The 27,248-nt window shown below is 41.3% G+C and overlaps 4 protein-coding genes across 9 annotated transcripts in view; 1 reads left to right on the top strand and 3 right to left on the bottom strand.

Moving 5' to 3' along the window:
* The window catches only part of tns2a (tensin 2a), a 72,689-nt gene extending 68,309 nt beyond the window's left edge, over positions 1 to 4,380 (top strand). For 5 of the 6 annotated variants that reach the window (XM_085144776.1, XM_085144774.1, XM_085144777.1 and 2 more), the window contains 2 exons: positions 179 to 208; positions 519 to 4,380. In XM_085144776.1, coding sequence (XP_085000902.1) covers positions 179 to 208; positions 519 to 657 — 169 coding nt within the window. In that variant the 3' untranslated portion in view covers positions 658 to 4,380. The remainder of the gene's footprint in view (positions 1 to 178; positions 209 to 518) is intronic. The other variant, XM_085144775.1, reaches the window with a different exon arrangement.
* Positions 3,927 to 15,619, bottom strand: tmem106c (transmembrane protein 106C). The gene is made up of 7 exons (XM_085144794.1): positions 15,063 to 15,619; positions 13,804 to 13,867; positions 13,513 to 13,672; positions 10,987 to 11,127; positions 9,614 to 9,663; positions 9,457 to 9,510; positions 3,927 to 7,455 (listed from the first exon to the last, which is right to left on the bottom strand). Exons 1-7 carry the CDS (start codon positions 15,274 to 15,276, stop codon positions 7,290 to 7,292), a joined length of 849 nt encoding a protein of 282 aa, XP_085000920.1. The 5' UTR covers positions 15,277 to 15,619; the 3' UTR covers positions 3,927 to 7,289.
* A 185-nt stretch (positions 15,620 to 15,804) lies between these two features.
* LOC146494923 (PTB domain-containing engulfment adapter protein 1) lies at positions 15,805 to 18,905 on the bottom strand. The gene is made up of 7 exons (XM_085144802.1): positions 18,350 to 18,905; positions 18,174 to 18,253; positions 17,883 to 17,954; positions 16,929 to 17,027; positions 16,686 to 16,823; positions 16,442 to 16,546; positions 15,805 to 16,306 (listed from the first exon to the last, which is right to left on the bottom strand). Exons 2-7 carry the CDS (start codon positions 18,216 to 18,218, stop codon positions 16,241 to 16,243), a joined length of 525 nt encoding a protein of 174 aa, XP_085000928.1. The 5' UTR covers positions 18,219 to 18,253; positions 18,350 to 18,905; the 3' UTR covers positions 15,805 to 16,240.
* Positions 18,906 to 19,024: 119 nt separating this feature from the next.
* sars1 (seryl-tRNA synthetase 1) lies at positions 19,025 to 26,766 on the bottom strand. Its single transcript, XM_085144788.1, has 11 exons — positions 26,570 to 26,766; positions 25,542 to 25,612; positions 25,341 to 25,421; positions 25,083 to 25,241; positions 24,215 to 24,358; positions 23,938 to 24,093; positions 23,392 to 23,613; positions 23,098 to 23,227; positions 20,830 to 20,987; positions 20,502 to 20,631; positions 19,025 to 19,918 (listed from the first exon to the last, which is right to left on the bottom strand). Exons 1-11 carry the CDS (start codon positions 26,703 to 26,705, stop codon positions 19,752 to 19,754), a joined length of 1,554 nt encoding a protein of 517 aa, XP_085000914.1. The 5' UTR covers positions 26,706 to 26,766; the 3' UTR covers positions 19,025 to 19,751.
* Positions 26,767 to 27,248: the final 482 nt, after the last annotated feature.

Raw genomic sequence — 27,248 nt, 5'->3', positions numbered from 1 at the left:
TCGCGTGAGTCTGTACCCGTGTGGGGCTAATGAATGTGCGTGAGCGTCCACGAGAGACGCGAGCATGCGGACTGCGACTGAGGCTGCGGATGCATCAGCTTGTTTGGCAGGTCTGCCTGTGTGAATGTGCACGCCTGAGTCTTCTGTCTCTCTCTCTTTGTCTGTCTCTTGGATTTAGGTGGACTAACTCAGACAACACAACTGTTAAGTAAGTGCTCTGTTTGTGTTTTAAAGGCTGACAGGAAGTATAGACGCGTGTATGCCGCTGCATGGCATCAAACTGTGTGTGCATCTTGGCAAAATTTATCCTGCAAACTTTTGATGATTTAATTAGTAAATTATAAGTCCTACATGATCACGCCATACGTTACACTAATTGTTTCATGGTAGTTTTACACAGTAGGCTGTCACAGACTGGACAAACTCAAGAGTCCTTGTGTGATTGCCTTTGCTTCTCTTTTTGTTGTCTCTTCCTTTTTTCACATCCTCTCTTTTTTTCTCCACCCTTCCCATCTCAGGGTGTTTGGTTTTGTCGCTAAGAAGCCCGGCAGCACAGCAGAGAACGTCTGCCACTTATTTGCTGAGTTGGACCCCGACCAACCTGCTTCTGCCATCGTCAACTTCATCAACAAGGTCATGCTGACTCAGCGCCGATAGAGGGAGACAAAGAGAGGAAAACACTCTGAGAAAGAGGCATGGACAACATATACAGTCACCCTGCCAAGGCCGTTACTGTTCATTTATGACTAGGGATGGGTATTGATAAGATTTTCACAATTCCGATTCCATTTTTGATTCTGTTTAACGATTCGATTCTTTATCGATTCTTTTTAAAAAAGGAGAACACTAAGGTCGATTAGCTTAGAACTTTGTTTTATATCTTCTCTTTGAACAAGATAGAAATTTAGGAGTAACATGGCCTTACAAACCCAACAGTGAGATCTTAAGAGATCCACAGCCTACGGCTCTTCAATGGGGTGTCACAGGGTCCCCGGGGAAAAAAATTGTAAATGTAAAATAATAAAATAAATATTCTTCTGTAGCAATAACAAAGTTGAACATAAATTATTCTGTAGCAATTACACAAGAATATCCAGTAATGTCCCTGCCTACAATTAAACACATTCACTTACCGAAAATCGGGGGCATCTGCTGTGGCAAATGGGTGCAAGCCTTTGACCACAAACTTAGTCACTGCTCGGTGACATTCGTCTATCCTGGCCTGAAACGAGACGCTACGGTAGACTGCAGCAAGAACTGCCAGCATCTGAGCCAGCCAGACTCTGTCTCTCTCATCATGGTCGCCTAAATGCACAGTAATGGCAGGTTTTGTAATAAGGCAGATCACGCTAACATAATATGCACTGTTAGTTGATTATTTACCTGCCGCATTAACGGGAGAGGACGTGCAAACGTTACCGCTGCTGCTGGGTTGAGATTCACGAGTCCGGAGCGGAATTAAAAACACGACATTCTTTTAAGGTCATCGCGTGTTTTGTGAGCAAATGCTTTTGTATATTTGTAGTGTTTCCTCCCTTAAATTAGATATCTACTTTGCAAGTATTGCAAGTTGCCCTGTTGTCATCCGTTCTCGTAAAGTTTAACCAAACTTTTGAGCGTTTGAGCCGCTTAGTCGCCGTGTTTCTGGCCAGGTAAATGACGTTCCGCAACGTGGTGACGTCATTTGGGGCGACTGGAATTGATAAGGGAATCGTTTGCAAAAATGGCAAACAATTCCAAGGAATTGAAACAGTGGGAACCGGTTCTCAACAAGAACCGGGTTACGATACCCATCCCTATTTATGACTCTGTGCCTTTGTAATGAGGAATGTTGTTGAGTGTTTAAAGCCAACTTAAAATCAGTGTGAGATCCCTTCTGGTTGTTTATTTGTTTCTTTTAGAAGCCATGATGTACAGTGTCACAACTCCAAGTTTGAGGAGGCTTCAGAGGAAATGGCTTTCCAACAAAGCAAACAAGCATCTACCAAGGGCTGCTATCATGAAGCAAGCTACCTTTAGGTTTGCACTATCACACCGTCTGCTCACTTTTACCTGTCTTAGGTTTTTTGTAGCTACAAGTGGCATATTTGACCAACACAGAAGCAGCCGAAACAGGGCTCCAGAGTCCAGAGGCCCTGGGTCACATTTGTCTTTTGTATCCCATATATGGACCTTGAGGTGTGAGGACTAGTGTTGTGAAGCCTCATTTAGACAATACTTGGATAAGAGGACAGAGGATACTCCACGTCCATAGGCTTAATACTTCTCAGTCATAAGACTGAGCCCAGAAAAGTATGCCCTGCTTTATCACCTGTTTCACTCTAAATAGTACCGTAATTTACAAAATGAAAATTATTGCAGGAGAGCTAAAATTTCCAACTGATATCACAAACCTGTAAGGGATTTTCAATTCTGTTTCATTTATATAGCACCAAATCACAACAGCAGTCACCTCAAGGCGCGTTATATGGTAAAGAGCCTACAATAATTCAGAGGAAACCCAACAATCAAACCAACCCTGTGAGCCAGCAACTTGGCAACAGTGGGAAGGAAAAACTCACTTTTAACAGGAAGAAACCTCCGGCAGTACCAGGTTCAGAGAGGGGCAGCCATCTGCTGCGACCAGTTGGAGGTGATAGGACAAAAGAAACTCTGTTGAACGTTCACTGAGCTCTTGAATCAAGGCAGAGGAAGGGTCGGTTTCTCTAAGAGTTGTATATTTGAATCTGATGTTCGCCCCCTACTGGCCATGAGAGAGAATACAAGTTTAAAGTCCATCTGGATTGTCCAAGTCCTCTTTTTTTAATACAATCTATGGTACCTCGCTTTCATTAAAGAGCATTAATAGGTTCTCAAGGCTTTCATAAGAGTATCTTATTCCATTGTACTAATCAAATTATTTGTTTTATGTTAGGGGAGGTCTCACTGTTTCCTTTATGTTGCCATGAAGTCCTCCATGGTTGAATACCATCTAAAGACTTTTTTTTTGCCATTTAGCCTTGATAATTGCAGAAATACACATGGATACAAACCATTTTATAACTGGCTTGTAATTGGCCTCTCCTTTCCTGCTCTATGATGAATAGACGAGAAACCAGATTTAGCTGAGCTGGCTGATAATGAGCTTCATGACTGTGGGTATCCAGGCTCACTGAACCCTGTGAGAATGTCTTTGTTTTTCCAGGCCTGTTTTAATGGTTAAGCAGAGCTTTTATGACCTCAGTCCTGCCAGTTTCCAGTAAACCAGTGACAGTGCTGAAGTGCTGCAAACGGCTTTGTGGTAGCAGTTACAAAGACGATGTGTGCTTGCACCAGTATAGGCTGTAAAAGCTTAAGGAAGGTCACCATTCAAATATAATGATTTCCTTTAAAGATGACTGGTGTTCATATTTTGTACTGATACAAAACCATGTATTTTTTTTCTTTGTTAAACCATGACCAAAGCCCTGATGATGTAATTTACTCTCTGTATATTTGAGATGTTCAGGTGTTCACATGTATGTACAGCACATTTACAGTCACGCCTGCCTTCTGTAGCTCGTTTATCAGTGTAACACTTTTAATCAGAAATCGACAATCGTGGGTTTTTGTTTTTCGTTTTGTTTTCCACTCATACACTTCTAGTAAAGCAGACAGAGGAATAACTAATGAAAGGAAAAAGGAATGTGAGGTTTTTTTTTACCTTTTAACAAGTGTATGTGTTAGGGAGAGGCGTGTGTGTGTGCGTTGAGAGTGTTCAGGTAAATATGCGGGCAGGTATTGTTACGTCCACTGTTAAAGACTTGTATGTGAAAAGGGGAAAAAGCTAGTTGTGGGAGGACGTATAGGATATAAGCACACCATTGCCGTGAAATGCTTGCTGGGTTTTTTAGTTTTTGTTTTTTGTTTTTTGTTTTGTTTTGTTGTTTTTTTTTTGGGGGGGGGGGGGGGGGGTCGGGTTTGTCCCCCACACCTCCAACTGCTTCATGTCATGACCAAAGGCAGTATAAAAGTTATTCACACAAATATGTAACAAAGAGAAGACACACACACATAAGACAGTGACCTAAAGAAAGATGTACCTAACCAAAGATGAAGCACTCTTGTATTAATAAGCTTTTTATCAGTTATATTTTTGTACTTATTGCTTCTTTTATTTTTACTATGCATTTATTTAGTGTGTTGCCTTGTTTGGTAGAGGAAAAAAAACACTACTTGTATTACAGCGATAATATATTGTGGTCTGTTGATCTATTATGTAGTAATATATTTTCACATGCAGCTATAGGACAGTGTATAAGATATAAAACAGAAACATGTTTGTCTGGAAAGGTTATTACGCTCTTTTTATATGGAAGATGATGAAGAATAGAATTAAACTGAAGTGATGTGGTACCTGAACTCTCCTTGTGTCACTCGTTATTTCAGTCATGACTGCTGTACTCAAGATTATTCCCATGAGCAGATGTAATATGATATTGGCCCAACATTTCCAGGATTTCAGGGGCCCAATCACGTTGGACATCCAGTGTTGATCTGTGGGACCAACAGGCAGCGCTTAGATCTGGGCTTCAACACTTCTGGGAAGGCTTTCCACAACATTTAGGAATTTCTGACCATTCTTCCAGAAGTCCATTTGTGAGGTCAGACACTGTTGATGTGGTTTGCAGTTTCCACTCTAATTCATCCCAAAGGGATTCACTCAGGTTGAGGTCAGGACTCTGTGCAGGCCAGTCACGTTCTTCCACACCAACTCACCCATAGCTCCTAAAAACAACCCCACAACACCAGACTTTACACCTGCCATGGTGCAGTCAGACAAGTACTGTTCTCCTGGCAACCAAACCCAGACTAGTCCATCAGATTGCCAGATAGAGAAGTGTGAGTCATCACTTCAGAAAAAACAATTCCACTGTTCTGGAGTCCAGCGGCGGAGTGCTTTACATCACTGCATCCGACGCTTTGCCTTGCTGCTTGGCCATGGAAACCCATTCCATGAAGCTATCGGTACACTATTCCTAAACTATTCTGAAGGCCACATGAAATTTGGAGGTCTGTAGTGATTAACTCTGCAGAAAGCAGGTGGCCTCTGCACAGTATGTGCCTCAGCATCAGCTGACCCTGCTGTCATTTTACGTGGCCTACCACTTTGTGCCTGAGGTGCTGTTGTTCCCAGTTGCCTCCACTTTATTATAATACCACTAACAGCTGACTGTAAAATATTTAGTAGTGAGTAAATTTCATAATTGGACTTGTTGCACAGGTGGCATCCCATCACGGTACCACGCTGGAATTCACTGAGCTCCTGAGAGAGACTCATTCCTGCACAAGTGTTTGTAGAAGCAGTCTGCATGCTTGCTGCTTGATTTTATATACCTGTGCCCAAGAAAGTGACCGGAACACCTGAATTCATTGATTTGGATGGTTGAGTGAATACGTTGGGCAATGTAGCTCATACGTGGTGTACTCTGTCCACTGTAAGTGGTGAGCAAGAATAAAACAATTATTGGTATTCATTATTCATTTTATTAATTCACAAATCCCTTTAATGTCTTTTCTTTTTTTGATAACTTAAACCAAAAGGTTAATTGGTGCAATAAAAAAAAAAAAAAAAAAAAAAAAAAAAAAAAAAAAACCACAAACAAAATAGGTAGAAATGTTTCAGAAATTTACAGCATTTGTCCCTTTAAAGTAAAAATTGATCTCCTATCAAACTGCTTCCACACTGAAGCTGGTCTAAAGGCAAAGTTACAGTCAGCCTCCAGGCAGCGTGAGAATGTGCTGAAATCCGTCACACAAGGAGTTAGAAAAGCTGCAAACCAGAAGGAAATGCATGTGACGCTATTACAGTCAGTCTGGCAGAAGCAGGGTAAACGCTGAGTGCAGCTGCATATCCTAATTGTTAAGACCAATTTTCAACAAAACACTAATTTCACACAGCAAGATTCTATTGCAAAGTTTGACCAATTAACCCATTAAAGAACACAGTCAAATTTTCTCTCTCTGGGTAGTACCACCCGGTCTCATTATGGTCTCCTCCACTGCCTGGAACTCGAATCCTAACATCAGCTTTATATTAAGGCGGCTGAAGATTTTGTTGATGCAAATACTTACAGCCTTTTTAAATCTACTGTGTGCACTACAGTTGAAGATGTTTGAATGAAACGCCCCTCAGACGTCTCAGAACATCACTGCAGTTCTCACAGACGGTCACTCCCTGCACAACCCTGGCTGTGATTGTAGGGCCGTCTTCTGGTTGGGACGCTGCAGATTATTCTGCACAAAGAGGTGGGAATCACAGGGAACCGTATACAGCAGGATATACTACCTTTATAATTATTAGCATTGGTACAGCCACTTTCTAAATACTGTATAACAGTGTTCTCTGAGCCTGCCTGTTCAGCTGGAAATAATGTCTCACTGCAAATAATCAGCTCTCTCACTATCTAAAGGCATTGTTTTTGATTTTTAAATTGCACTCATGTGGTATGGTGGTGGGACGTCTTCTTTTTGTAGCTTAACTGGATCTGTATTAAGGATTCTGTGAGTAGATTTCTACTGAGGGAATAGTAAAAGCAGTTAAATGGAGTTTCACTGGAAGAAAACATGTGATGTTATACCTCTCTCCTTATAGATGTGCTTGGCAGGCAATAACTTATCGAACCATTAAAAATATCTACAATCCACACCAGTTTCAAGCTGCCAAAAACAAACAAACAAAAAAAAACAACAGTCAGTAGTGATCACAGTGTATCAGTCATTCAAGCCACACTAAGGAATTTTGATTGAATTCTAATGACATTGCAGCAGCAGCACAGAGAGGGAGCTCTGCAGCCATAATTAACGCGAATAGCATCCTGGCTGAGAATGTTCCCTTAAAGAAAGAGCTTTCTGTGACCTTTGTCCTGCTTACAACACAAAGAGTGCTCGCTGCTAGTGACTCATTCAGTTCTCCACTCAGACTCGTGTTGCTCTGAAACAGCAAAACTGCTCTCTGGACTTAGACGGGAAGTCAGGCAAGAACATTTCACAAACAGTGCTGAGCTTGACATTACAGGCCATAATTCCACATTTCACAAGTCCATCAAAGACCCTTTATCTGTTGATGGCTAGAACAACATTCCCTTGTCAGAGCCCTTGTTTTCCGAGATACAGCCAAATCCTGGATTAGCACGAGATAACAGCAGGTCAATGTCGGCTCTTTTTAGTGTAGAAAACGAGACGATATTAGGCATTTCCCTGCTGCCGAGCTGTTAGTCCACCCTGCAGTGCACACTAACATAGTCCTTGTAGTCTCACATCTGCGCCCCTCACAGAAGAGAGTGACGGAGGGATAGGGCCGTTGTGTCACCAGAGGAGTGGATCTTGTAATTCTCCGGCTGCTGGTACGTGGTGTTGGAGCTGCAGTCGATGTAGCGATAGGCCTCCAGGCTGTTCTGGGACGTTCGCACCATGTACGAGGTTTTCACTGAGGTTCTGAAAACAGGAGAGGACAGAGATGTAAGAATCAGGCTGTTCACCATGTTGCTGTCACATCTCAACCAGTTAATTGCTCACAGAAGAAAAGCATGTTGCCACAGTAATGATTTCTCACAGCTCTGTAAGTGTGATATCAAGAACCACAGGGCACGAAACTGCACCCTGCACAAATTACTTTTCTCTAGACTGCAAAACAATAATTAAAGGGTTTGGGAAAAGAAAGAAAAAGCAGTGGGTTACCCAGTTTCCCCAAAGTACCTCACCCTGACAATGTGGTTTATATGCTAACAGCATCTTTTATCTAAGGCTGTGTTTACACTACTCGTGCAGAAGCGACTGGCTACAAGACAGAACCAGTGAGAGCTGAAGACAGGAAGACTCAAAGTGACCCTTAATAACTGTTATGGGGCCGTTATGCTCGCCGTTCTCGCCCTGACAAACTGCACGGCACGACAAAAGTTTCATCACATGTGCTAGCGCATGCAGTGTGTTTTGGTATTATATCGATCGGTTGTGCACTCCTCAATTTTGTAGCCTCACGTGTTTTACTGTTTCTGTTTTACTGTGGTGAGAATAAATGGACTGGGCTGTGTGATGAAATCACCATCAGCGTGTGAATTATGGTGAGCACAAGGATCGCTTATGGTGTTCCTCAGGGGTCAATATTTGGTCCTAGTTTAGTGTGCAATGATCATTTCTAAAAACAATGTACATTTCATCTTACATGCAGACAGCAATAGGTGCTGTCCCTGATTTTAAATCCTGTAAATCTGGTTCAGCTCAGTGATTTCAGATTTCTTTCAAGTCCCTCTTCTATGAAACCAACTCCCATTTTTGATTCACAGGGCAGACGCCTTCTGTACTTTTAATACTAGGCTTAAAACGTCTTGATGCATGCTCAATCATCCAGGTAAGTAAATCTCCAAAAGTTGATTCACCTGGACGTCACGCTTTCAGTGGGAGAAACGTTTGGTCACTCATCCAAGTGACTTCTTCAGTCTCAGCTGACTGCAGGTTTCCCCAATTTTATAAACAGAACATTTGCACAATGACTGAAACCAGCCCACTGAAGGAACAATGGGCTGTGAGGTCAGTTCCTTAATCTTAATTATGCAAGATTTATGCAAGTGATTATTGACCATTGATCAATAATCACTGATCAAAGCCTGCTGATAAATGGCCATGAGTACCATTCACAGAGAGTTGGGGAATGGCTGCAATCACAGCATCGTAAGATGGTGAAAGATGTAACCTTAGGCCCCCTCCTCGATTCAGAGATGGTCTTTCCCTTTTCACATAAATGGCCTCCTTGACTCCGCGCTCAAACATCCTCATCATTGAAAGAGTGTCCACTGGCCTGTAGGTGTAAATAGACTGCAAAGTCCTGGCCTGACAAGGTAGCTCTTCTGTGTTGTGCCATCCGCTTCGCCAGAGGTTTCCCCGATGTATAAACCAATTTTTTTGGACCCATTTTTGGCGCAGCGTGTTTTGGGGTTTAAAAGCCACAGAGACGCGGTGTTTAGAAAAAGATTTATAAGATTGGGGAAACCTGCAGGCAGCTGAGACTGAAGAAGTCACTCGGATGAGTGACGAAACGTCTCTCCCACAAAGGCTACGTCCAGATGAACAGAATCAACAATCATAGGCTTAAAACTTTCTAAATATTTAGTTCCTGATGGATCAGGTGACCCTGAACCCTCCATAGCCTGATGGGGGCTTCCCATGATGCACTCTTTCTCCTTCATTCTTGATCCATTAAAACATCCTTATTTATGTGGGCCTTTGGCACAGCTCATCAGATCATCCACTCTCTGAAACAAGCCATTTTAGCTCCTCCCCCTTTAAGACCAACTTATTCTGATTGGCTGTCCCCACATGCTGCTTCATATGACCATATTAGACATCACAGCGATTTTTCAGCTGCAAGTGTTAAGATAAAAGACAGAAGTAACAAAGTAAAATGAAGATAAAGATATCTGTCGGGGTAATGACACTTACTGCATGAGTACGAGAATGTTGTGAACCTTGATGCTGGACATGGTGCATAACGTACTGAAAAAACAAAACACAAAGGCTCAGATTACTGAACTGGAATTCATGTGTAGGTTTGCAAAGAAGCTTAATTTCCTCTACAAGCTCAGGCGCAGACACTTACTAGACGTACGGAGCGTTACTGCCGATCTCCACACTGACAGTGTAGTTCACCTGCAGAAGATTGACACAATACATCACACCAACAACAGAAGTATTTCAAGAGCAGCACAGGAAGACAATTCAGGCCATTATCAGCAGTGAAACTACAGAATGAAGCAACCACAGCAACTCTGAGCTTTGTTTACTGCTTCAGCTGAGGTAATCTGCAGACAGAAGGTTGTTAAAACAAGAGGGGAAAACAAAATAAAAAAAACAGTCATTTCCTGTAAATGCTGGGTAGATAACAACAAACATTACTCAAAAAAAAAAAAAAAAAAAAAAAAAAGAGGAAATGGTGATTTTATCTGGCGTTTACTTTTAGCTAAAGAGCTGCTGCTTCATTGAGCCACAGCACTGAGCTTGACAGGCGCTGTACTTAAGCAGCAGAGCTGAGTATGTGGACTGTGTGAAAAACTGGCCAAATCTTCTCTGCCAGTGCCAAATGGCTTATTCAGTGACCAGCACTTCCAGTGTGACAAATGCTGGTTGAAGCCATCCTCCAGGCTGTGTGTTATATAAAGGAATAGTATCAGTCGTCTCTTCAGACTTTAATCATTCAGTTCTTTAGCACAAGGAGTTTGACTGCTTTGGTACATGATACAAGAAAAATTCTGGGTTACTAACACGTGTACTGTGAGAAGCACTTCAGCGTGAGGTGGATATGTGCAGCTGCAGCCGCTCCACTCGAGCTGACACACAACAACATACGGTGAACAGGCCCAGGCCACGATGCCATGAAGACAGCCAAGGGTGGAGTTAGAAATGTTCTTATAGATCTCACTGTAAATCAAAGGCCAAAAAACAGTCAAACGGCTTGTGTGATTGAATGCTTAAATAAGCTGCCATCCAGCATCCTGTTGTAGCTGTACACAACCACAGAAGTGTGGTGAATGAATCGTGCTGCGGCTACTGTGCTCTGATCTGCTGTCGATATTCAGTGTGCCACTTGTTTGTAAGCCTGACACAAGCGTGCAGGGGCGTTTGTATTAGTTAACTTCACCTTACCTGCTATAAAGTTAGAGTGAGCGGTCCTGACAACCACTGATTATTAATTCTGTCATGTTTATGGTTACTATTTTCAGCTGTGGGGAGATTAGCACAGCTGTTGGCACCAGTTGCCACACACCCACACAAAAAACCAACAACACTAATAGGGGAGCTTGCAAATTGCTTAAAAATAGCCATAACAGTGATATGGCTTATATGGAAAGGAACACTGACAGCAGTAGTGATAATGTATCGGCATCGATGGAGCGGAAACATTAAAATAGTGTACAACAGCAAAGGAGACAAGCATCTTGATTGATTGTACTTTGAGTGGCTGAAATCCTGTACCTGACACGCGCTGAGCGGCAGCACTGTGGTGACGTTGTGGAGCAGCTCAGTCCCGATCACCGTCTTCATGTAGAGGACCTGGGAGCTGATGCTCTGCACATGCACCGAGAAGAAGTTGGGGTTGCTGAAGTTGAGCGTGCTCTGAGTAAAATAAAGAACCAAAGACACACAGAGGAATAAAAAGATAGCACCTACAACACAGCCTGTTTTTGACACTTCTAGTTAAGTTTCATCAAAAGACATTCAGATGGCAGAAGCTATTATTATTATTATCCACGTCCATTTACTACACAAGCAGAAAGTGGCAAAAGCAGCAACATCAACATGTTTTCTAAACTAAATCCTAAAAAAATGTCAATGCTGTTGCCACGTTTTGCGGTTTCATAAAGGAAGCGTGGCCTGCAGAGTGCTTCAGTGCACTAACGTGCAGATCTGAACTAGACTAGTGAAGCAGCTCTTACACAGTGCACAGCTTAAATGAAACCTGATGATTGTTTCACATCCTCAGATGGTTTAGAACCACTATCGTAATGAGGGAGACAACATTTTGTCACTCACACGCTCAACTTTTACATGAAGATAGTCACATAGCAAAGTAGGACTCTGGATTAACCTCAACCATTCATTCTAAGATCTCGTATGTATTCAAGAGCACAGGATTTGCTCTTCTGTCAAAAACAAAGAAAAGCAAATGTGTATACTGATCAGGTATAATATTAGGACCACTCTCAGGTGGAGTGAATAGCACTGATTATCTCTTCATCGTGGCACCTGTTAGTGGGTGTGATATATTAGGGAGCAAGTGAACATTTTGTCCTCAAAGTTGATGAGTTAGAAGCAGGAAAAATGACAAGTGTAAGGATTTGAGCGAGTTTAACAGGGATCAAGCTGTGATCGCTAGATGACCTGGTCAGAGCATCCCCAAAACAAAAGCAGCTCTTGTGAGCTGTTCTGGGTCCGCAGCGGTCAGTATCTATCAAAAGTGGTTCAAGGGAGGAAACAGTGGAGAACCAGGAATCATGGGCACAGATTGTTGCACATCATGTGCTTCCTCTCATGGAAACCATATTCCCTGATGGCTTTGGCCTCTTTCAGCAGGATAATGCACCACAAAGCAAAAGAGGTTCAAGAATCATTCCAGGAGCACAGCGATGAACCTGGGGTATTGACTGGGCCTCCAAATTCCCCAGATCTCATTCCAATAGAGCACCTGTGGGATGTGCTGGATAAACAAGGAGGCCCCATCTTACAGCTTACAGGACTTAGAGGGTCTGATGCTAACATCTTGGTGTCAGATACCACAGCACACCTTCAGGGGTCAAATGGAGTTCATGCCTCAAGTGCTCAGGGCTGTTTTGGCAGCACAAGGGAGCATACACATTTAGTAGATGAAATCAAACCCTTCTTGTCAAAGTCATTTTTGCACACTAAATATTTAGTTGGTTTTATAAAGTGGAGCTCCTCCAGGTCAAAAAAAGAATGGAATCTTTTCCCTTCTTTACAAAACAACATGAGAAAGCACTAAACTGTGTTTAGCTGTCATCTGTGACGTTTGATGTTTTTTGTTACAGTTTTGGGTTTTTTGGGGAGGTTTTTTTTTTTTTAAATCTTGTTTGTGTGTCTATATTTAGAAAAGATAAATGTCCAGATGTTTTTGGACACTTATTCAAGCTTTGCCTCTGTACAGCACCACAGTGAATCTGAAAGGATCCAATCAACATGCAATCAAAGTACCAAGTGCTTGTTAGACAATTCCTCTATTTCCACAGACTCTAAGGCAACCAGGCAGGGTAACATAATAAGTTTCACCACTTCATTGTGTTTTGTTTGCTTTTTAAAATAACGTCTGTCATCTTCCTGATACAGTCTGTTTTCTATCAGCATCATGATTTCCTGCCACACCTCCTTGGACTTCAGACTGAGAGATATCAGGCTCTGAACAGCAAACAAATGCTAATTCAACACTCGGATTCATCTCCTGACCACTGTTTACATTAACTTGTTGTGGAATAATAAGAAAGCAGGGCTCTTCTAGCCATGAAACTGCTCATCAGTCATTTGTCTGGTTAATGCTGAGGAAGTGAAAACGGACAAAAAATGACTCCTAAGGTGTTAATGTGATGTTTTAGTTGTAGCAGCTGAATTCAAGCCAAGACTCAACACTTGAATCACGCTATTGGCATTTCAAATCCACTGTGGTCGTTGTGTTGCTTAACTGGCTGTACTTTCCCAAAGTTGAACTGAAATAATGAAACTGTCTAAGTATTTACCCACATGTGAAAAAGAAGAGCGTTACTTTTGAATAAACAGAAGCTGAAGATTGTTGCTAGCTTGCAAACTAAAACCGATCTGGCAAACCCGTCCTTCCACTCATTAGTCACTTCAGACACATTTGTATGGAAACACATCGGTGCTGATCCCACAGAGGAGTTCTTAGTGAAGTGAGACCTGAGCCTGCAGAGGCTGAGAGTTATGCTTTGTCATGCTGTTTGTGTAGATTATTATAAGCTGTGATATGAAACCTACCGTCATGTTCATCAGGACCTTTGTGTTGTTGCGGTCGAACGTCACCGTCACCGAGCGGATCCCTCCGTCAACCACAACCACTGGGCGTGGGAAAAGGAAGAAGGCAACAAGCGAAGAGGCCAGCAGGCAGAGCACAACTGACAGGACCACGTAGAGCTTCCTACGACACAGAGAGGGAAGGTTCTCTCCAGACAATGCACTCACCTCCTACATCACCTCAGACAGAGTGAGAGACCCACACATCCAGAGGGAACAGACACAGGAACACATCAGTGCGCTGCAGTTACTCACGTTCTTTGGGGTTGCAGTCTTTGGTCATTGTACGGGATCAGTGCAACCAGTTCATTCACTTGTTCTGCAGAGCAAGAAGAAAAATGATGTTTAGCATTTCCCATTAAAACTGTTTTTTTGGAAATTAAACACAGCACATCTGTTCCCTGTTCAAAAAATACTGGCAGCTAAAAGTGCTACCCCTCCGCCTCCCAGGTAACACACCTGTGGTATCAAGTTCAAAATCCTGTGTCACCTTGTTTACATACAGAAAACTTACTCTGACCCTAATGTTGAGGTCACTGAGATTCAAACTCATCTGACATCTTAGTAGAAACACAAATGGTATCAATTTGAAGCTCCTACTTCCCCTCATTTGTGCGTTATTGCATTCACAAACTTGTCCATACATCCTGCCTGCCCGTCCACTTGGCAGGGTGATGACAATACCCCGTCAGCCTTTTACAGCTAAGGATCAGGGATGGTGAGAGAAAACAAAAACTCAATAAATGGCACTTAAATGCCAACATCACCCCCTGGCCTCTCTGATGTCTGACAGGCTCATAATTGTACAGCTGTGCCCCTTCATATCTGTACAATGTACATTTTCAGCATCTTCTAAACTAGTGTTTGCACCCACGTTTCATATTGCTGGTGTCACAAGTTCTGCGTTATGCACGGTGGGTCATAAACTCCATTAAAACATTACTTTAAGTGTTTTCTTAGTGGATAAGTGCAGATCAGTTTTCTGGACAATTTAGTCATTTCTTGATTTTTCCATTTGTTCACAGAGCTTCAGAAACCTTGCAAAACAAACTCAATGTGTCTCGTTCAGAATTACCAGCACAACTTTAGCTAAATGTCAGTATGAGCCAACACTGACCATGCTGGCTGATATCTGCATCTTTTATGTCTAATATATTTTCTTATATTAGTAACTAGACTGTAGTCAACAGGATTTATGAAGGGGTTACAAGTAAAATAAAGAAATTATTTGTTTTATCTTTATGGCTCTGCTTTACTGTACCTACGTTATAATCAATCCAGTCCTTCTTGGTCAAACTTTAGGACATTTAAACGTCACAGATTAGAGACCAACAAGCCTTTTACGACACTTAAAATGTTGACCATGTTTTTTTCCCATGCCAAACACTTGAAAACACCTTTTAGGAATTCTGCGCCTTATCTCTGGCGTTAAATGAGCAGAAACTGTGCTCATATCAACACAGACTGACTGTCCGACACTAACGCTTACTGATTTATCAACTCTTTCTACTCACCTGAAGGTATGCGTCCAGTACCTTGGCAGGTCGGACAAGTTACGCTGTCTCTGCCGGTGAACTCCACGTACGGGAACTGGGCTATGTCCTCCCGCCGGACTAGTCCATCCAAAGAGTCATTATCGGAGTCTCTGCGTTCAGTGTACCGCGTTACCCTCTGCTCCTCCGTGAGGAGGGACTGGCTGCTGCCGCTACGAGACCACCGCGTCCCCATGGCGGGTGTTTGTGGGTGGTAAAGACAGCAGAGCCAGAGTCTCCCGTTCGGAGGTGGATAATAAGGAGCCCCCCAAAAGGTGAAGACTCAGTGATTTACAGATAATTGTGTTCGGCTAAACGAAAACACACCAAATGTCGCTGAACTCGCAAAGTTTACGCCGTACCTCAGAGTGACGTCTCTAGGCTAGCTAATCTGCTAACGCACAATTTCTCGGTTAGCACCTGTGGTGAGTTATGGGAGACGTCCGTAAGCATGACTGAGTAAACTTTAAATACCCTTTAGACAAAACTAGCTGTCGTTAGCATAAAGTCACATCTTCCAACAAAACAGCCTCGGGCTCCCGCTGCTCCCTGTTACTTTCTCAATAAAGTTTACATATTGTTGCCTTCAAGTGTCCGATCCAATACACAGCAAATGCATAACAAATGCTACTGCTACCAATGGTAATGAAACGAATTTTCAATTTTCAATTCAGTTATGTCGTGTTTTACAAGTCAAGCATTATGACAATAATTAATCTATTATTGACACACAGCACAGTTAGAAACATCTACACTACAAATGGCCGTTTAAATGAAATACATTTTTATTTCTTACAAGACAGCTCTTTAAAATTACAGACTTCATCAAACATTTCAAAGTATTCTGAGTGATGTTAAAGCATTTGTTTGTTTGTTTGTTTTTTATTTTTAACTGTAAGTGAAACAATTAAGTGCAATATTTCTTATCTTTTTAAAACACTTGAACGCATCCAGAGACTTGCCAAACAGTGAGAATGACAACTCGCTGCTGCCATCTAGTAGAAGGATTTGGGTAAAGCAGCTAAAATGGATTCGACGCTGAAAAGAAAATTACAGACATATTTATTTCAGCATCATGTAAAATTTAAAAGGAAGCAGTCTCTCACGCTCGTTGTGTATATATGTATATGTACCCACAACAGCAACATTGTATGCAATCATCAGTCATCAGTTTCTCCTGCAAGCCTCCTCTTCAGCTTATCATTCTCTCTTTGCAGCATTTTATTCTGAAAAAGAAGTATTAAAAAGATTGAGAGACTCATTTAAAGCTTTCGTGAACATTGGAAATATTTAATTTCATAAGCTCTGTAAGTTCTTTAACAGAAATAGAAAAAAAACAGCCATGACAACTCAGGACTGACCTTATGTTGGAGTGCCTCCACTTTTATGTCTCGTCCTACTCTGGGTGTCTCCTCCTTCTTTGAAACCCGAAAGGCGTCCCCAATAACTGAGACCAGCACGTGAGACTGAAAAGTAATTCAGAAAAAATCACATCTGGGACACTAGAAGCCAGAATATGTCATTTAGCTGTGGATTTGTAGTCTTCTGCTCTACCAACACCAGACTTCAAAGTTGGTCTTTAGTTTCAGCCTTGGGAATACTCACAAACTTTGCGCTCTGAAAGAGATAACAGTGGTACGTATCCGCTGCAGGGTGCTTGGCCACAAACCCAAAAACTTTGGGTGAAGAAGGATGGACAGCACAGAAGGAAATAGTAGAGAGGTTGCACGAGTACAATAGGAACTGAGGGAAGGGAAGATGATGAGAATTAACATTTTAAAACATCATGAAAGCTGAATACATCATGAGAATGAGCAGTTTTGTAATTAGGACACTTTTGTCACACACCTTGGTTTTGTTTTCCAAAATGTCTATCCCACTCAGAGACAGGAAGAGGTGGACTTTGCTCTTCTTTGCAGCTTTCTCAGAGGAGAATTCATCTGAAGTCTAGGAATGACAAAAACACACAAAGTTGTTTCATTTAAACAGTAAAAATAATCCTGCAGATGCACACAAAGTTGGCCATTCCCTACTAGAATACAAGACTATTTTAAAGGGATACATTATAGACAATAATGAGAGTCTGCAGCCATGTTAGCAGCCCTGTAGGAGCTGAAGCGGTGGCTCTAATAGCGCAAGCATAATTAAACCAATATATGCATGTCTGCAAGCTAGCACTTACCAGCTGCCCAATTAGGTGGAGCAGAGGCTGGTGGTATTTACATATTTGGTCATGACCCAATGCACTGGATACATTGATGCTGCTCTATTATTATGAGCAATAAAAGGGTTTATGAGACTTGATATGAGTATAAAGAGACAGGACATAACAAAATAGGGATACAAAACAACCACAAACACAGAGAACAAATCATAAAAGTGAGCAAAACAAGTACAAAGAGGAACAAGACAACAGCTCACACAAAATAATCACAGAGACGCAAAGCAACAAAGAGGCACGGGGCACCACAAATAAATACACAGCAACCATAAAAAGGTTAAAATGGGACATCAAAGGGGTACAAACCAACCACACATGGAAGAATAACCACAAAGAGACACAAAACAACTACAAAGTTGTGAAAAATTATCTCAAAGTTGTGCAAAACATCCACAAAGCAGTGTAAAAGATTCCAAGAACAGTTTCTCATATGTGGCGTGGCAGAGGTGTTGGGCGCTCTTTTCAACACTTCATGATGTCAGTGTGGACCGGATGGTTGCTGACTACATGAATGCATGATCTATGACACCAGCACGACTAAAAGTAACATTGTAAATGTATTAAATATGTCGGTGGCTCACCTTGAGGTTCTGAGCGGCTTCGTCCAGGATCTGTATTCTATCGGGGCGGACCACCTCTACTCGACCGAGAAACTACAGTTTACAGAAACAAGTGGAAAGTGTTGTTATTGTTTTTTTAAAATAATAGTAATAATAAGAACTTTACTTAGCATTTTACTTTACACAGTATGTTTTATTTGGTTGCTACCTATCAAGTATACAAATAAAGTTGAATAAAAATAAGTAATCTCAGAGCTGAGAATATTTTTCAACACTGCAACAAAACTGTGGCTGTTAAAGATCAGCATTTACCTTTACTGGAAAGGAGATCTCAACGTCGTCTTCCATGTCATTCATCTCAACACTCGTACCAAACTAAAGCCTGGAACTGTCTAAGACGGACATAAATTAGATTTAAATAAATATATATTATACAAATGATCTAATCAACTATATAAAGAAAAGAAGTGCTGTAGATTTCTTCTTACCTTTTGTAAATATACCGCAAACGGAGTGAATTGGCTTCCAACTGCAGGGGAGTGTAAAGTCTGTCAGAGTTAATGAATAACTGATTTGTCTTCCTTATTGCTTATTGCACATCTATCTGATAACCAGCCAGCCGGACATCTAAGCAAGATGTTTTATTGTGTTTAAAAGCTTTCGTGACACGAAGATCATGACAAAAAGAATTAAATAATAAATATAAATACATACATATGTGTGGACTGTTCTAAAGTAGAGATAGACTGACTCTTCTCTTTGCTTAGCTAAGCTTTTTCTTTAAGATATTTTATTTTGGGGATGTAATTGAATAGTTGCTGTAGAAACAGACAGTAAACGAGTAAACACAGGTAACAAAGGTGCCGCTGGCTGAGAGTGAAACTGGGGATGCGGCATGTGGTAGTACACACCCTAACACCTCTGCAGTATTAGAAAATCCAGACTGGTGACAAATTAAAGGAAAACCCTGAACCTTTTGACACACCATCTAATTTGACTTCCTAAACCAGATCTCTCCACTTTGTGAACTTGGTGCCTATTAAAGCATTTTGAATGTAATTGGTTAATAAACAGCCTGGCTTGCTGTGTGGTTAGTCACATTACCATCACCACTGATCTAGTCTGCTTTGTGCATATACTTAAAAACAAACAAACACAAGAACTTCCATATCAACTGTATTTATTGTTTACAGTGCATGCCACTTCATCAATTTGTAATTATATATATTTATCTTAGCAAGTACATACAGGAAACATCAACGTCTCGAGGTGGAGAAGAGCATCGTGTTAAACAGTGGATGAAAATGATGATTGTGGTCAGACAAAGCAAAGAGAAGCCTACACCATACAGTTAAAATACCCAACCATTTACTTCTCACAGTCAACAAACGGTGAGTTCAGACAGTTTTTGAACACATTATGAACAATGCCCGACATCCTGCAAACATACTTTTTATAACATATTCCCAAAAGACTGCTTGTATCAAATCAATGACAGAAATAGTCAGAAAAGAAGCCTGACTCTCAGCACAGCTGCCGACACGCTCCATGAGGTGTCGGCAGCTGTGCTTTATCTGTTGGTTTTAGGCTTCGTGTTGCTGATGAGTTCATACAGTGACAGAGGCGTGAAGTGACCTGGGGATGGCTGACTAAAGGATCCCTTTTTGTGGCAAGCTTTATGTGAATGATGAGATGACATAACACCACCCACTCAGACAGACACAGATGGAACAGAGCCGAGCGTTCACATTACTGTTAAGTGCCAATTTCAGGTTTAGTTTGTGAGACGTGACAAACTAATCCCTGATCATTACAATTCAAGCAACACTCTGTTCTATTAGTGTGCATCTGTGAGGCTGGTGAGGCGACACTGCTGCTGTGTGCCGGGGTCTACGAATCGTTCACGGACATGTTCTCTATGGCATCGGGCAGGTTCTGGTCTCCGCCGCCTCCTCCCTGCTTCTTCTTCTTCCCTCCTTCCTGCTGTTTCTTTGATTTCTTGGACATTTCCTGATCAATGGGAGCTGGCTTGACAAACTTAATGATCTCTGTCAAACCTGAAGATGGGAAAAACAACAAAAACAAACATTTAATATATTCAATATTTTACATGACTATTTCTTGTCTTAAAAACATATTTTCCCTTGTTTTTCCAACCATCTTACCGTCATGTTAATGACGCACAGACTACATATAAAGTAAATAATATAAATAATATAAATAATAATAATAAATAATTAATATATAAAGCATGGATGCAGCTTCTGGGTATGAGAAGTGAAGTCTGTGGTCACGTTTCTTAAACTTAAATTTTTTTAAATGACCAGCAGGGGGAAGCCTTGAGCCTTTAAACTAACCATCTCTAATATAAACAATCAGAGGCAGGGTAGCAGTCAGTCCCTGTGATCAAGTGTTGGATACACATACGATTGACGGGTATGGATGTTAACATGTACCTCTCAGCAGGACAGCACTTCCAAAAATGTCAATTTTATTTCCTCTAAGAAAGCTGCAAAGCATTTGAAATTTGTTCCAAATGCTAAGTATTATATGGAGACAAACGCAGTTGGGATGATAGTGTGCATTAACATCAAAAGTCTCTAGGTGCAGTAAGCAGGTAAGAAAGCCAGCACAGCTTACCAGGAGGCATGAACTCCCTGAGCTTCTCTGGAACAATGATTCCTTCTTCAGTTTGGTAGTTCTCTAGGATGGCGCACATTACACGTGTGGTGGCGCACATGGTTGCATTCAACATGTGCACAAACTCCGCCTACAAAACACAAAGACAACGAGAGATATGAATTTAGAGTGTGGCTACAGAAAAGTGAAACGCATGTGCAGGGGGGAAGCAAGTTAAGATTTTTCTGCTTCCAAGTAATTCGCTTTATCTTTGATCCCTTACAAAATAACAGACAAGACACACAAACTGCATTAGTTCTTGTACGCTGTGTTGGAACTGAGCACTCACCTTGTCCATCATTTTTTTGGTCTGTCCGTAGCGGATGCGCAGCCGCCTGGCCTGGTAGTCTGTGCAGTTTGAGCAGGAGACCAGCTCTCTGAAGGCCCCTGAGCCGGGGAACCAGGCCTCCAGATCCAGCTTCTTACTGGCTGCATGGTTCAGGGCACCTACAGTACACATGAAGGAGAGAGCAGTTAGTTTATGTCATGGTTGAGTTATAAAGAAATCATCTAAAACTCTTTCTACTTGTTTAAAGCACAGTTAGGTGAATGCCTAGCAGGTAGTGCTGGATATTACGTTTATCTAATTTATCTACAGAAGGAATTTAGTTTGTAATGTTTCAGTTAGGGCTGCTCGATTATGGCAAAAATGATAATCACGATTATTTTCACTGAAATTGAGATCTCGATTATTTGACGATATTTATTTAACAATAACAATGTATTGAATAATGACTTTAAAGATTGTCAAAAAATAATATAAAATAGTGTGCAAATACTGATAACAGTGCAAATGTTTGCAATATAAAAAATAAATGAAAAATGTAAACATCTATGTTTAGTGAACTTTGCAGTGTTGCTCTGTGGTGCAGCTACGACACTGTAGCAAAGTTTACACACTATGTCTACTTGATCCACGTCTGACTCCGCGAACCCATAATGTTTCCACACCACTGAAGTTTTTTTACCTCTCTTTTCAACCAACAGCAGTCACTCTCCTCTCCAAATAACTTCTGTTTAGCTTTCCGAGCTTCCCTCGGGTCCTCTTAATCAGCGGTCCCCAACCCCCGGGCCTCGGACCGGTACCGGTCCGTGAGTCGTTTGGTACCGGGCCGCGAGAGTTGAGGCTCAGGTGTGAAATGTATAGTTTTCAGGGTTTTTATCGGTTTTCAGCGTTATTTTGTTATCGTTTTTATCGTTTACTCGGTTTTCCTTGGTCTTTTCACGTGTTTTATGAATAAATTTTCTTTTTTTTGGTACCGGTACTAGTTTTATTTTGTTGTATTTATCCGCGACACCTTAAAGGCCGGTCCATGAAAATATTGTCGGGCATAAACCGGTCCGTGGCACAAAAAAGGTTGGGGACCGCTGCTCTTAATTGTTGTGACACGTGTTTGAAATGCAGAGAGGTGCGCTCGATTTGCCACACGGAGCAGCGCGAGAGTAAAGCACGAGGGAGGGGCTAATAATCGGCTCAGTCATTTTTAATGATCGTTGAAAGCCCAGATTGTAATCGTGATTAAAATTCGATTAATTGAGCAGCCCTAGTTTCAGTTCCATCAGATAAACCACAAAGAAATTCATAAAGCATTTTCATACCGTCTTCATTTTTCCACATACAAGTGCTGGTGACCCAGACGCAGCCTGGTTGTGTCATCTTGAACTGTCTGCCGTGCATGTTTAACTCAACTCTGTTCATGCTGCTTCAAACAATTCACCCCTAGTGGATGTTATACAGAGTTATACTGGACTGATAGTTCAGATAGTGTAAAAATCTAATTATTGGCTAAATGATGAACACATTTATCCCGTTTGTAATGCGTTCTAGATTTTGTAGGCCTACATCTGGAAAACAATCATTCATTTTTCAATGTCTGTCCACTGTGCTGAAAGTAATTACTGAAGTGGATAGTTCAAGTCATGAATGACTGTCCAACTGAGGGATGGTATTTATGTACAAACATGCATGATCATTGGTTTGGTGAAGGTCAGTCCATGCATCTCTCTTTTCTTCTTGATGCACAATTTAAAGAAACAAACAAACTGTCTGTTTGTGTTGGATTTCTTTTAGTTTCCAACACAAACAGACTTGATGCTGTACCTTCAAGTACGGGCCACATTCAAGTCTGATATTTATTCCGTCTCACTTTAGGGTGAGACTGAATGTTCGTGTGTGGATATAAGAAATCGGTAATATGTAGTACACAGGATGGCCCAACAGTTGTTTCTTCTTTCCTACCAAAACACTTGGATATGTAATATTTATAATATATTTAAAGTTTTCACTTGTAATTGTGGTATGGTTAGCTGTAGTGTTAATCACAGTCTCATGGTATAATATTACTGTATTGCAATACAGTGATTCTGTGATATTCACAATGCGAGATCATCTACAAAATATAAGATCTAAGTTAATGATGGAGAAGAAAAAATATCCCTAAAAAATAAAAAGACCTGAATTAAATATTTATTCCTTGTATTGTGTTGTCTGTGTGTGTCTAGCAACTACAAATGCTCAGTGTGGTATGAGGAGTGAGAGTGCGTGTACTTGACCTACCAGAGACAATGTTGACGATACGATAAGGAATTCCTAGTGACTGGTAGAACTCTTCTGCTGTTCCTATCATCTCATCGAACATCTCCCATGATTTGCCGTCATGCGGTGAGGCATAGACAAACTGCTCAATCTACAAGCAGACGTAGAAGAAACAATGTTTAAAATTAAAAACAAAAAGTACTTTTGTTATTAATGATTTTGAAACTATATTAGTGTTAATCTGACATTGTTTTTGAATAAAAAATAAATTAAAAAATGTAATTATACAAAAATCACAATTTCAACAAAACTGACCTTCTCAAACTGGTGCACTCTGAAGATCCCACGGGTGTCTCGGCCATGGGAACCCACTTCCTGTCTGAAGCAGGTGGAGAAGCCGGCGTAGCGGATGGGCAGGTCCTCTGGTTTGAGCCATTCTTCCCTCAGGAAGGCAGCAATGGGCTGCTCTGAGGTGGCGATGAGGTATTTCTCATCTATGGAACTGTCATCTGATTTCTCACTTCCCTTTCCAATGACCTGACAGAAACATGTAGAGATGTTGAAGAGGGAACCTAAATCCATGTATAGACATATTTGTTGGTTGCCAATCTTCTTTTCTGCCACACTCCAATTATCTTCTACTGGATTTAGAGCAGGCAGGCTGCCCAAGTCCACTCAACTCACTGTCATCATCATCAGGATACCAGTTTGACACGGTTGTGACTGTAAATCTAATAACGAGAACTATTCACACAATATCTACAAAAATGCAACTTCTGCATCTCTAATGCACAAGTTTTATATTTTTACCACTTTGGAACAAGTATACTGCACGCTCCAATTCAGAGACAGCCTCCATACCTTGTAAAGCTCTTCATCAAACTGGCTGAGCTGGGCGACTTCCTGCATGACCTCCTTCCTCATGAAGAAAGGTGTGTAGAGCATGGTGTAGTTTTTGCTGTAGAGGATCCTTAAGGCAAAATTGATCAGAGCCTGCTCCAGGAACACCAGGGGACCCTGAACACAGCAGAGAGGAGATAAACAGCTGGTCAGTAAAGGAAAGGAAGAGGAAAGGGAAACCTGGTCATGCTACTATGTGTTACTTTGTTTCTCTACTTTTCTTCATATGAAAACGTACCTTGAGAAAATAACCTCTGCTGCCAGCTACAACTGCTCCCCTCTCGCCATCAAAACCATCGATCATGACCACCAGGTCAACATGGGAGTACTTCTTCTGGGCAGTGCAGTCACCCCAGGTACGCTCCACCTTATTGTCTGCATCCTGACAGCAAACAATAAACAATTTGATTGTATGATCAGAAAATCTTGAACTGACAAGACATTTATTATACTACCAGATTCTGTGAATTACTAATAAGGAAAACATGTGTTTTTATTTTGAGATTCACAAAAAGCTCAATAAAATTTATTTGAAGGTTTTAATGAAGTGTTAAAGCTGTATATGCTGCCAGAATTGCCTGAAAGCCACACTCTCCAAACCTCTGGAACTCTGAAAAACGAATGGAATTATATCAGTGTTTTATGTTGTTTGTGAGGAGAGCACTGTTTAACTGGGAAGACTATAGCATATGAATAACTTTCACACGAATGGTGAGTGACCTTTCACTTTTGGGTGACGTGGACCCAGATTAAGCCAGCAAATACTCCCCACAGCACAATACATTAAATCAAGACCCAAAATACACACAGAGTTGGATTTCTAACTGTAACCCTCGTGCAGTCAGTTACAATTATCAGGACTTGACAGCGAGACACCCTGCTATTTGCTGGTGATCCAGTCTTGTGTCATCAAGTTTTACTTTTCACTTTATGGGTGATCGGCATTAGAAGGTGCAGCTGATAACAGGAAGGGTTAGCTAAATAAATTATTATACTGTTCTTCCCCTGCCTGCAACTAGTCTAGTCGAGTCTAGCAGGCTTCTTTTCAGACATTCAAGATCAATGTTGGGCTCTAGTATTAACCCCCCTCAAACCAAACCACACACCTCATCATTGCTGATGGGTACAGAGGGGTGCAAAAGGTTGCCGATCTCTCTCAGGTACTCGAAACGTTCCGCCTCCAGCTTTACTCTCTCACTGTCCGTCTTCTCTATCGCTTCGTCCACCAACAAACGCACCTTTTTAATCTGGGTTACTGTCAGGGCCTGGCACAGGACAAAAAATGCAAACAAGCTTGTTAGATCTGTTTGCCAGCTTACAAACAGTTATGCTGTGTAGACAGAAAAGAGTGCAGTCAGTCATACCGACAGAACTTCAGCTGTAAGAGACTCCAGGTTCTGCGCTTCTTCAGGAACAGCCTCATCCTCTCCAACTGGTTCCTTCTTCTGCATGAGCAACAAAGCAGAGGGTTAAAGACAGACAACGCTAAACCTTGTTTATTTCTGAAGGGACTGGAAAACAAATACAATGCTCAACAGTCCCCATTTAGTGTTATGTTGAAATACCTTCATTTTTTCCCCGATGCTTTTGCTGCAAAGGTTCTTTGCTTTGTTCAGGTTGTCTGCAGTGAAGCGGCCTGTCAGGGGATAAAAATCAGTGACTCAGTGCATTATGAGATTGTGTGTGTGCCGCAGCAGCTGGTCTAATAACCTGGTGACATGATTTAAAGTAACTAAGTATTAAACAGCCCAAAATTATAATATAAACATAACACTGTCTTGGCAACTTTCATACCTGTAATAATGTACAGAAGAAATTATTGAAACTGGATCATGTTGACTATCTCAGTAGTCACACTACAGGGCGAGGTTGACCTGACATGTTGCTGGCTGGGATTGCATCAGATTGACTACCCGGCATCGTTTAGCTAACCCGGCGTTAGCCAGCGTTTCCCATTAAGCTAAGTCAACGGAATAATGGGAACAGGGGGTTAACTAGTGACTCGTCTTGTGAACGTTTGGTCTTAAATAACTAGGTACTTAAATAACAACCACAATGGCTTTTCTAGATTTGCTGAATTATGCTAGCTGCGCTAAGATTAGCGTGCTATTCACATCTGGTTATACTAAATAAAATGACAGACAAACTTCAATGAATTGCTTAAGAAACAGTGTACAACATCTATCCACTAATCAATACGGCGCAAATATAACACACCAACCAGCACGTTTACCATTTAAATTACTGACTTTCTTAAGTGAGATCAGACCACTGCAGTGCAATGAGCTTTTAGCTTGCGCAGCAACACAGTGAAGCTAACAACCAAAAGTATTCCCTAAATTTATTCTGAAGATTTTATATTTAGTATTACAATGAGCCGAATAAACAGGTGGACCCTGAATAAGTCCAAAACCTTGTTCGGTCCCATTTCGGATCAAACAGTTAACCACAATTAAACTGTAACAGTTTAAAAAAATACATTTTTTAAAATGGAGTCTGGCGTGAACTCTTCTCCATTGTAAGATACATTGACGGCTACGCTAACATTAGCATCGCTAGCCATCGCGTTGACGTTAGCTGCAGAGTGACTTACATTTTCTCCACTCTGTGTCTGCGGCCACCAGCTTGTCAACCAGGGTAACATCTTTAAACCTCTTTCTTTGAGTCTCACGGACGACTTCGGGGTCGCCGCCTTTGTCGGTTCGAAACAGGTCCAAGTCGAGCACCATCTTTCCACGCTGTCTGTCAGAGAAGAAACCGACAGAGCTCTTGCCGACGTCGCCTCCCACCGAGTTGCCAGATTTTGTTGTTCACGTAAAAAAGAGTTGTTGTTTTTTTTACTCCAATGCAAACAAGTATTTTAACTTAAATGAGATCAATATATTGTTCATGATAAATACAATAGACCCAAATGCTCATGTTAACTAGGGTGTATTGTCAGTTTTTAAATACATTTAATTTATGAAATTAATTGTTAAAAAAACATTTATACAGAAATTATCTCTGCTGGCTAATATGTTATTCAATAATGAAGTGCCACAATCGGCATTTCCTCTTATGTCTAATTGAGGCTACCTTGTGTGAGATTTCAAGTGCTGTGGGAGGCTGCCTGGTTAGTCTGCTTATCCCTCGAGCTGTTGAACAATATCAAAATGCATGCTCCACCAGCAGATCACAAAGCAAAACCAGATCAGGGAATTTCTAATTCATCGCCTGACATCTGCCTCGCATCACAGCTGTTCCCTGCACCAAGCAGAATGAAGTTTCTCAAA

The sequence above is a fragment of the Neolamprologus multifasciatus genome, chromosome 20 (assembly GCF_963576455.1).
Source record: "Neolamprologus multifasciatus chromosome 20, fNeoMul1.2, whole genome shotgun sequence".
NCBI lineage: Eukaryota > Metazoa > Chordata > Actinopteri > Cichliformes > Cichlidae > Neolamprologus > Neolamprologus multifasciatus.
The sequence above is the reverse complement of the archived record's forward strand: the minus strand, read 5'-3'. Positions and strand labels throughout refer to the sequence as shown.

Excerpts from the sequence above, each read along its gene's own strand:
- tmem106c (XM_085144794.1), bottom strand. The coding sequence starts at position 15,276 with ATGGGGACGCGGTGGTCTCGTAGCGGCAGCAGCCAGTCCCTCCTCACG. Across the intron at positions 13,868-15,062 it reads TACTGGACGCATACCTTCAG|AACAAGTGAATGAACTGGTT; the intron begins GTGAGTAGAAAG and ends CTTGCTCTGCAG. Across the intron at positions 11,128-13,512 it reads AGGTCCTGATGAACATGACG|AGCACGCTCAACTTCAGCAA; the intron begins GTAGGTTTCATA and ends TATTTTACTCAG.
- LOC146494923 (XM_085144802.1), bottom strand. The coding sequence starts at position 18,218 with ATGAATGACATGGAAGACGACGTTGAGATCTCCTTTCCAGTAAAG. Across the intron at positions 17,028-17,882 it reads AAGCCGCTCAGAACCTCAAG|ACTTCAGATGAATTCTCCTC; the intron begins GTGAGCCACCGA and ends TGTCATTCCTAG. Across the intron at positions 16,307-16,441 it reads TGGAGGCACTCCAACATAAG|AATAAAATGCTGCAAAGAGA; the intron begins GTCAGTCCTGAG and ends CTTCTTTTTCAG.
- sars1 (XM_085144788.1), bottom strand. The coding sequence starts at position 26,705 with ATGGTGCTCGACTTGGACCTGTTTCGAACCGACAAAGGCGGCGACCCC. Across the intron at positions 25,242-25,340 it reads TTACAGCTGAAGTTCTGTCG|GCCCTGACAGTAACCCAGAT; the intron begins GTATGACTGACT and ends GTCCTGTGCCAG. Across the intron at positions 20,988-23,097 it reads TATCGTCAACATTGTCTCTG|GTGCCCTGAACCATGCAGCC; the intron begins GTAGGTCAAGTA and ends TGTGTACTGTAG.